At 35.8% G+C, this 11,123-nt stretch overlaps 1 protein-coding gene across 1 annotated transcript; it reads left to right on the top strand.

Annotated features, from left to right (window-relative positions):
• Positions 1-602: 602 nt before the first annotated feature.
• Positions 603-2,427, top strand: LOC134664732 (uncharacterized). Its single transcript, XM_063521479.1, has one exon. It carries the CDS (start codon positions 661-663, stop codon positions 2,425-2,427), a length of 1,767 nt encoding a protein of 588 aa, XP_063377549.1. The 5' UTR covers positions 603-660.
• Positions 2,428-11,123: the final 8,696 nt, after the last annotated feature.

Here is an 11,123-nt window from a genome sequence, read left to right as displayed (position 1 = left end):
TCCTATACGAATACTGCTACGCGTCGTAAGCGCCAACCGCCATAAGGTACCTTTACCCGTGGAACGTCACATTTAACCTGAAGTTTTGAAGATTTAAGAATGATGTGAAAACAATTAATCATTACCCGATAAAGGCTACAATAGAGAATTTTCTTTTCTGTGACAATAGAGAATTTACATAAAACACATTTACATTAAAATACTATTACTTTAATGTCAACTTATAACAGTTATAACGAAAGACTGCCTGTCCGTGCGTGCAGTGCAACTGGATCCAGTTTTACCAAGGATTTGAGACTGGAATTGTCCTTTTTTTTTATTTGTGCTAATATGGTTCAGTAGGTAGATTCCATTACGAGCCAATACAATTGCAGCGACATCATAATTGGTTTCCTTACCAGTCTTTAAATTTACTTATCGGTATGTCGGGTATGTAAATGCCTCTATGTGACTTAACACCCACGTAGTGTTAATATTAGTAATGTTATGATAACGGGCGATTAATGTTTTTATTAATGCATATTAGTTCCATCAACTTTGTTGTACCTACAGATTGTAAATTTTTGCTGTCGATATATTATTAAAACTAATGTACGGTGATGGGCGCGATGTGTTTCGTGCATTACGTTTGATGTCACAGTCCGATTAACGTCGGTCGACATGCCAATCGATGGCGAGCTTAATAATGGCTTAATGTTATTCAACAAGAATATAACCGCAGCCGAAAACTTAGCCATCAGCGCGGCAAAGGTAGCCCTAAACAATTTTGAATGGAGATATGTCACCATGGTTTTCCATAACTCCTCAATTCTTCTCGGTTTAACTGCGTTCATGCAAATTTATCGGAAAAGTGTGATCGTCGGGAAAGGAGCATTTCTCCATGGCGAAGAATCATCCGCAGACAGAATCAGGCAGTTTGTGATATTCGGATCAGACTTGGTTGACATAATGAACACGCTGGACTGGATGCGGCATAGGGAATTCGACAATACCGGAAAATTCATTGTCATATGCAATAACTGCGACGAGCGTAAAGCGATGGACATATTCTGGAATCATAAGATCTTAAATGTGGTTATTATCAATGATAGCTCTGGAACCAGTAATATAGTTGGCTTCACATATTCTATTTATGATAACGAGAAATGTGAAATAAGTCCACCTAAACCACTTCCAGACTCTTGCATTCATCATTCTTGCATAAAAGTATATCCTTTGAAGCTCAGAAATTTACACAAATGCCAGATAATTGTGTCTACGTTTGAACAAGTCCCATTCATGTCTCTGAAGACGGGAATCCCAGAAGGGGCTGACGGCGACCTTTTACTTCTTATCGCTGAATCTTTGAACGCCACCTTAAAGGTGATGACTCCGCATCGGGGCGCCGGCTGGGGTCAACTGGACAAGGACGGAAATTGGCTAGGATCTTTGGCAGATGTATATTACGACCTCGCTAACTTCTCCATGACGTCAGCCGCCATAACGCTGTCAAGATTTAAGGCGTTTCATTTATCCACAGATTACCATTCGGTAAACATGGCTTGGGTCACTCATCCCGCGATACCACTTCCAGGTTGGCAAAAACTTCTTCGTCCGTTTCAAATGAACGCTAGAATATGTCTAGCTGTCACTTTTGTACTCATTATATTAGTAGCCTTGTTCGTTAAAAGTAATTTATGGGAGAAATTGAGTAAAAGAATTGCATCGGCGCGGCCTCAAACATGTGTCCTGTTTTATTCTTGGACAATTTGCATGGGTGTACCCGTGACCACTTTACCATCCAAACCGGCTTTTCTGACCATGTTTCTCTTATGGACGTTCTACTGTTTTATGATGAGAACGTTTTACCAGACATCACTTATTCACGCTATGAAAGATAAATCAAAATATCCAGAGTTTGAAAATCTTGAAGACATTTTAAATTCTGGTTATCCATTCGGTGGTGTGCCGGCTCTCAAGGATTTCTATATAGATGACCCTGAAGTGTATAACAACTGGAAACCCATCAACAGCACCGAAATCAATGATACTATGGTTAGTTTATCGAGAGGCATGAAGTACGTTCTGGCTATGAATAAGGTTACCGCCCAGAGTTTTATTTTAAATCATTATGGAGAGATACATATTGTGCCACAGATGATTGCGACGAGTCCAACGGTTTTGTATTTTAAGAAGTTTTCTCCGATGGCGGAGTCTCTGAATCTTGTTCTAGGTCGATTGGTGGAAGCAGGTTTTACTGAGAAATTGTATAAAAATCACGTCAGTATACAAGAAACAAAGAAGACAGATAGTACGGCAGCAATGAACTTCGAGCAGTACATGGGGTGTTATGTAGTTTTAGCCGCTGGGTGGATTGTATCGATATTAGTATTTGTTTGTGAGGTATACTATTATAAATGGCGTGTCAGTCGACAAAATATTTGTTAGAAGTTGCCTAAGTAATCATGTAAATCGTAACCCTATTTTTGAGTCTTTAAAATTTTGTTTGTTTGGTACAAAAGTATCTATAAGTAGTTTATTTAATGTTATGTAAGTAAATAGGTGCCTGATGAGAAATAAAAATACCTAAACACACCTGATCAGAATGAATGAGATGAATAGTACTAGTATAGTTCGTCTTTTTTAGCATTAGAAAAAAGGTAGCTAAACATTAAACAATCTTGACGTGGTTTTTTATTGAAAAATATAAGTTACAGCAAATAATGCAAAAAGGTATGTAACAATCAGTGTTGGGCAAAAAGTAATTGCATTACGAACTATGAATTGAAACTACGGAAATTTCTAATTGCATTAAAATTTCTCTTAAAATCTATAGTTCGTTTTTTTAGCATTAGAAAGAAGCACAAAGAAGGTAAGCGATCTTGACATGTCTTTTAATTGAAAAACGGTTTTTAAAAATCAGTAACTATTTACTCATGAAAGCAGAAGAATATAAATGATCGAATTAGATTCATAATTGTTACATATTTGCCGTAACTTATTTTTAAAACGTGTTTTTCAATTAAAAGACACATCAAGATTGTTTGCCTTTTTTCTAAAGCTAAAAAAAATGAACTATAGATTTCAATCCCGTAGTATAACTCATTTTCCGCCACAAGGTCCCTTTTGGTTTGGATTGACGCATTTACTGAGTCGGCTGTGAATTTCGATTTAATGTTTTAAACCAGACTGAATATTTTCTTTAACCAATCCACGTGGATAAATTTGATCCTGTTTGTGTAAGTAATAAATAGTTTACACAACGTAAGTAATCAGGCTATTAAGATTTCTCATTGAATAATTAGACTAGACAAAAAAATTCCAAATCGCTCTCCTTCTTGATGCGACTGGCAAATCATATTACTTTTTGGCAACCGGGTTTTTTAACCTAATTAGACCCCGCTGAATCCGAATTTGCCGGTTGCTCGATCGAAATTTTGACCGGAAGTGAGATATTTGACATTAAAGGTCCCTTTTTTTCGTTTCTCGTAAATAACTCTTAAACGGTGGCGCATAGCAAAAAATGTTCTATTACATAAGTAATCTACATAAAATTGCCTACAAGAAACATTCAGTACAACTTTTCGCTAGGATCAATATTCAAAGAGATTTCAACGCGGGAAATTTGATTATAATCACTTCTAAGGTCCCGTTTTTTAGGTTTTCGTAAATAACTCATAAACGGTGGCCAATATCAAAAAATGATGTTAGACGTTAATAATCTACACAAAATTTTGAATAAAAAAGATTCAGTACACTTTTCGCAGGGATCAATATTTAAAAAGATAATAAAGTGCGAAAGTTAATTATAATAAATTCTAAGGTTCCTTGTTTTTATTTTTTCGTTAACAATTTGAAAAGTATGACTCAGCAAAAAAAAATCTTATACATAAATAATAAACGTAAAATTTCCTACAAGAAATATTTAGAACACTTTTCGCTAGGATCAATATGTAAAAAGACAAAGCACCGGGTAAGTTCATTATAATCAATTTTAAAGTCCCTTTTTAGTTTTTTGTAAATAACTCGTAAACGGTGTCCCATAGCAAAATAGGTTTTTAAGAACAAATCATCTACATAAAATTTCCTCCAAAAAACATCTAGATAGATAGATAGATAGATAAACACTTTATTCATTTCCACAACATACATGGTAATTACACAGAGAGATTTATTAAATGCAGCTTAAATTAAAAGAAAAACTATTATACACGATAAACTATTATACAAAAAAGGACATAACCATGTGTCGTGGCAGAGAATTGGCGCTGGCTCAGCATGATGATGCGGCAAGCCACATCGCTGATATTCTGCCAGGACCTTACATAATGTGCAACGCTTTATGATGTACCTTATGTTTATGTAGTATTTGTGTAAGTGTTGTGTTAGTGTGATTTAGTATGTGTAATTGTGTATATATGCGAGTCGCGGCAATATCTTTTAAATTGTGTGATCTGGTTTTTTACGTGAAAGTAACATAAGTGACATATATATAAGTACATTTAAAGAAACATCAAAAAATGAATGAATGAAGACAAGGGAGTTTCAGCCTTTTTCTTTTTGTTCTTTTAAAAGGTGTAGACGATAGTTGTTTTTGAAACTAAGTTTATTTCGTAAGCGACGGATCGGTGGAGGAATATTGTTCCAGCATTTACTAGCACGGTACCGAAAACTCCCCCTAAAAGCAGCGGAGCTGTGCCTGGGAACCAGTAAAACGACCGCTCGTGACGTTCTAGGTTGGTGGTGGGTATTAGAGAGCCATACGAGTTTTTTAAAGAGATAAGAGGGCTGTTTCGTTTGGATAGTGTCAAATAGCAGGCATGCAAACATAAGTTCTTGTCGAGCGGCCATTTTTAACGTATCCGAGTTATTAAGGTATGGTGTGATGTGTGTCCTAGGAGGTATTTTGAAACAATATCTCGCGCAAGCATTTTGTACTCTTTGAATGAGACGCTGTGAACGAGCCAGAAGGCATGGGCCAAATGCAGTGAGACAATAATTCAGTTTGGATAAAACCAAGGATTCACAGAGTCTCAATCGAAGGTTGACACTGAGAAAGTTTCGGATGTTATATAAAAGTTTTAAGCGATATAAACAGTTGCGAGCGGTTTCTACCACGTGATTTTCAAACCGCAGATTAGTATCAAACAAAAGTCCTAGATTTCTTGCTTCATCGACACGAGCTACCCTTACATCATTAACCAGTATAATTGGATCTTTATTAATAATAGCATTTGCCTGTTTTTGAGACCCGAGCACCATGTATTTCGACTTTGTTGGATTTAATACGAGACAATTTGTAGAGGACCATCCTGATAATCGTTTTAAGTCATCATTTACCTTTTCTACTGCCGAAGCGATATCACTGGGGTGGAAAGACAAAAATATTTGTAAATCATCAGCATATAGCTGGTATTTGCAATGCTTTATACAATTTATAATGTCACTGCTATATAGGATAAATAAAAGGGGACCTAGAATGGACCCCTGAGGGACTCCTCTATTTACCGGACATGGATTGGACGCCGAACAAGAACCATCCCCACCCGTCAATTTAACGATTTGCTTACGATCTTTGAAGTAACTTTCGAACCAGCGTACTGAATGATCATCAAAACCATAATAGCGTAATTTAGAAAGCAGAAGCGAAATGTTGATACAATCAAATGCCCTCGAAAAATCTAATAACACCATTATCGTACCCTTTCCCATATCCTGCGCCGCCAGGACCTCATCAATGACATCAAGGAGGGCTGTGGAGGTACCTCGTTTCTTCCTAAAGCCTGATTGGTTTTCGGGTAAAATATTATTAGATTCTAAATATTTTGACACTTGATCATACACTACCTTTTCCATTATTTTCGATAGGTAAGGTAAGATACTAATAGGGCGCAAATCTTTTAGGTCCCTTGGGTCGTTTACTTTTGGTATTGGTAATCTAGAACACTTTTCTCTAGGATCAATATTTCAAGCGATATTAAAGGCAGAAAGTTAATTACAATCAGTTCACAGGTCACTTTTTTTTAATTTTTTCGTAAATAACTTGTAAACGGTGGCCCGTTGCAAAACAATATTCTACATAAATACTAAACATAAAATTGTCCACAAAAAAGGTTCTGTACACTTTTTCGCTACGATCAATATTTAAGGTGGTTCGCCTAGGTTACTCAAAACTTAACTCTCGCTAGATGGCACCACTTTTGCAAAATTTCAGATTTTATTTTTTTGTGAAATGGTCTTGGTATTTGTATACTTAAAAGTATGTTTCGCGCACTCTTTAAGTAAATATTGAACTATTAAAATAAACATTGAATACTTCATTGTGCAAAAACCACCTTTTTAATTCGACGGAGTGTTGCTGTCACGCTTTTTCCTACTATTACTCACACATGCAAACAGTGTTTCCGTGATCCTTGTAGTAGACAATTTCACACAACGTAAGTATGTTGCAATAGCGTAACGGTATGTTCGTGGAAATACGTGCAAGAGGATTGGGGTTCAAGACTGGTGCGAGTAGGTAATTTCTTTTTGTTTCTCCTTTGTGTTATCTTACCTTTAAACGAGCAATTATTAGATATATAATTATTTATTTATATATTTGGATGGTATCAGAAACGGCTCTAACGATTTCGATGAAATTTGCTATAAGGGGTTTGATCTCTTAGCTAGGTCTATGAGAAAACGCGCATTTTTGAGTTTTTATGTTTTGTAAGCTTTGGTCGGTCTCCCAGATATTCAATCTCCGCTTGGCAACTAATCCCAGAATTGGCATGCGCACTAGTTTTTACGAAATCGACTGCCCTGACCTTCCAACCCAGAGAGTAAACTTATTTGGATTAGTCCGGTTTCCTCACATTGTTTTCTTTCACCGAAAAATAGGTATCGGTGTATAAATAGGTAGGTATCAAATGCTATTTCGTACAAAAGTTCGAAAAATCATTGGTACAAGCCGGGGTTAGAACCCGCGACCTCCGAATTGCTTTCCGCTAGGCCAGCAGCGCTTCCCCCACATACTCAGTGTTATCAGGTTTTTTTAAAAATCAAAAACCGGGCAAGTGCGAGTCGGACTCGCGCACGAAGGGTTCCGTACCATAATGCAAAAAAAACAACAAAAAAAAGCAAAAAGAAAACGGTCACCCATCCAAGTACTGACCCCTCCCGACGTTGCTTAACTTTGGTCAAAAATCACGTTTGTTGTATGGGAGCCCCATTTAGATATTTATTTTATTCTGTTTTTAGTATTTGTTGTTATAGCGGCAACAGAAATACATCATCTGTGAAAATTTCAACTGTCTAAGCACGGTTCGTGAGATACAGCCTGGTGACAGACGGACGGACGGACGGACGGACGGACAGCGAAGTCTTAGTAATAGGGTCCCGTTTTACACTTTGGGTACGGAACCCTAAAAACGATTACTTATGAAAGCAGAAGAATATAAATGATCGTATTAGATTTATAATTGTTACATATTTGCCGTAACTTATTTTTAAAATGTGTTTTTCAATTAAAAGACACGTCAAGATTGTTTACCTTATTTCTAATGCTTAAAAAAAACAAACTATAGTAATAATTGTGTTTTTCATTCATAGACAAAATCCATTATTTTTAACCACAGGAAATTTTATACACTTCTTTTTAGGGTTCCGTACCCAAAGGGTAAAACGGGACCCTATTACTAAGACTTCGCTGTCCGTCCGTCCGTCCGTCCGTCTGTCACCAGGCTGTATCTCACGAACCGTAATAGCTAGACAATTGAAATTTTCACAGATGATGTATTTCTGTTGCCGCTATAACAATTAACAAATACTAAAAACAGAATAAAATAAAGATTTGAATGGGGCTCCCATACAACAAACGTGATTTTTGACCAAAGTTAAGCAACGTCGGGAGTGGTCAGTACTTGGATGGGTGACCGTTTTTTTTTGCTTTTTTTTGTTTTTTTTTTGCATTATGGCACGGAACCCTTCGTGCGCGAGTCCGACTCGCACTTGCCCGGTTTTTATTGCAGTGAGGAAGTCCTGATTGTAAAAATCAGAGAGATTAGGAAGAGTATAATTTCTAATTATCTTTGTAAAAATAAAAGAATACGTGTAGCCCATACTTAATAATCTATTTATGATAATAAGAAAAATTAAATAAAAAAAAAAACAATACCAAATTTAGGTGTAACAAAAATACAAAAAGTTATGTTCCAGCATACAATGACTGGGGATCGAACCGGGAATCTTCCGTTTGCAAGCAAAAAAGCGACTGTTTGCATAACACGCCATGATAGTTCTTAGCTAAGCTGACGAACTTCTCGCTTAGGTCAATTAACTACCTGTCAAATATCAGTGTCAACAAAATTGCACTAAACATGACGGCACTCCAAATTCGAGCCGTGGTCAGCCCGGCAACGTCGGAAATGGTATGGCAACGTCGCAAATGTATCTGTACACGACATTTGTGACACATACATACGTAAAATTGATGAAAAGTTAACTATGATTTTTGCATGATTTCTGTATGAAACATTGTTTTCCTGTTAATTTCGCGCAAACGAATATTCGAAAGAAGATAAATGCGGAAATATTTGTGTACTAATAGTGTGTAGTTACTTAATGAGCTTTGATTGAATTTTGTATGAAAAGCGAACCACCTTAAAGAAGTATTAAAGGGGGTAAGTTAATTATATTCAATTTCCAGGTCCCTATTTTTAGGTTTTTAAAAATGTAGACCCAGTAGTTTCGGAGATAAAGGAGGGGGGGGGGGGGTGGTCATTTTTTGTATTTTAATGTTTTATTTTGGGGGGAGGGGCTTTATCTCCGAAACTATTGGGTCTAAAATTTTGAAAAAATATACAGAATAGAACCTTTATAGATGACAGGAAAACCTATTAGAATTATGCAGTCAAGCGCGAGTCGGGCATTACTTAGTTTTTGAACCGATCCCGATAGGTTTTTAAAGGCAATCACTCGCGTTTCACATATACAAAATACATTGTTAAAAATTGGGTATATACGGAACCCTTGCAACGCGAGTCCGACTCGCGCTTGGCCGGTTTATTTTCATTTTGAGGTACGGAACCCTAAAAAGAGAAAAGTGTTCCATATGTTTTTCGTAGAAAATTTTATATCGATTATTTATTTACAAGAACATTAAGAACTTATTTTGCTATGAGCCTTATTTTACGAGTCATTTACGAAAACCTAAAAATAGGGACCTGAAAATTGATTATAATTAACTTACCCCCTTTAATACCTCTTTAAATATTGATCGTAGCGAAAAAGTGTACAGAACCTTTTTTGTGGACAATTTTATGTTTAGTATTTATGTAGAATATTGTTTTGCAACGGGCCACCGTTTACGAGTTATTTACGAAAAACTGAAAAAAAGTGACCTGTGAACTGATTGTAATTAACTTTCTTTCTTTAATATCGCTTGAAATATTGATCCTAGAGAAAAGTGTTCTAGATGTTTTTTGGAGGAAATTTTATGTAGATAATTTGTTCTTAAAAACCTATTTTGCTATGGGACACCGTTTACGAGTTATTTATAAAAAACTAAAAAGGGACTTTAAAATTGATTATAATTAACTTACCCGCTGCTTTGTCTTTTTAAATATTGATCCTAGCGAAAAGTGTTCTAAATGTTTCTTGTAGGAAATTTTACGTTTATTATTTATGTATAAGTTTTTTTTTGCTATGAGTCATACTTTTCAAATTATTAACGAAAAAATAAAAACAAGGAACCTTAGAATTTATTATAATTAACTTTCCCTCTTTATTATCTTTTTAAATATTGATCCCTGCGAAAAGTGTACTGAATCTTTTTTATTCAAAATTTAGTGTAGATTATTCACGTCTAACAACATTTTTTGATATTGGCCACCGTTTATGAGTTATTTACGAAAACCTAAAAAACGGGACCTTAGAAGTGATTATAATTAAATTTCCCGCGTTGAAATCTCTTTGAATATTGATCCTAGCGAAAAATTGTACTGAATGTTTCTTGTAGGCAATTTTATGTAGATTACTTATGTAATAGACCATTTTTTGCTATGCGCCACCGTTTAAGAGTTATTTACGAAAAACGAAAAAAAGGGACCTTTAATGTCAAATATCTCACTTCCGGTCAAGAATTCGATCAAGCAACCGGCAAATTCGGATTCAGCGGGGTCTAATTAGGTTAAAAAACCCGGTTGCCAAAAAGTAATATGCTTTGCCAGTCGAAATCGTTTTTATGAAAAATATGACCAGTCTAAATGACCCCAGCTACCCCAGCTCTGCGATCATATATAACCATGGATACCGCCTTTAGGAACATTACCGTTCAAATTCTCGGGCCAAATTAGCACACATACACAATTACGCCCACATTCAAATAAGACGACGCGTTTACAGAGCCTGTAATCAAAGCTGGTAAACGAAATAATAGTCATCTTTATTACACTAATGGTACATAGCTAAGTGTAGATGAAATGCATATAATGTCAATAACTACCAATCAGCGACATTAATCCGCTAATAACCTTCTTGCTGTACGTACTGGCCGCTGAGAGTTCGCGGTTCATATTTGATTAGAATATGACTTGGACAGGGATAGGTTTATGCCATACAGTGAATAACCAGTCAAATAATTCACGTTTAAAACCTAACTAGTTAAAATGTTGTTATGACATGACAGACTAACTCAACATAAGTAAATATATCATTGTTGTATAAATGTATTCCGTTATAATAAGTATTTTGTATATTTTATTATCAATCTGCATGGCAGTGCGACGTCACGTTCAGGTATAGTCTGTCCGTTTTTCTAAGATCAAGTACGCCATAGTAAATGTATGGCGAACTTGATCTTAGAAATCGGACTGGCTATACAGTCTGCAAAATTAACATGGGTACACGAATCGGGTCAAAAATATTTGAACAGGCGGAGTCACAATAAATCCCCACTTTCAGTTCAGAATATTTTATATGTATATAGCCGGTCAAGCAAGTTTGTCAATAGAAAAAGGTGCAAAATTAAAATTTTGTATAGGACCACAGCCGTTCGCGCGCTTACATTTTCTAAATTTGCCGTTCTTATAATATTTTAAACTTTCGCGTTTTGATTACATATTAACTCACATTATACGAAACGAAACTGATTTACGTCGGTAAAT

This window comes from Cydia fagiglandana, chromosome 5, assembly GCF_963556715.1.
Source record: "Cydia fagiglandana chromosome 5, ilCydFagi1.1, whole genome shotgun sequence".
Classification (NCBI taxonomy): domain Eukaryota; kingdom Metazoa; phylum Arthropoda; class Insecta; order Lepidoptera; family Tortricidae; genus Cydia; species Cydia fagiglandana.
The sequence above is the reverse complement of the archived record's forward strand: the minus strand, read 5'-3'. Positions and strand labels throughout refer to the sequence as shown.

What these genes read in the sequence shown, in the direction of transcription:
- LOC134664732 (XM_063521479.1), top strand. Translation starts at nt 661, where the DNA reads ATGCCAATCGATGGCGAGCTTAATAATGGCTTAATGTTATTCAACAAG.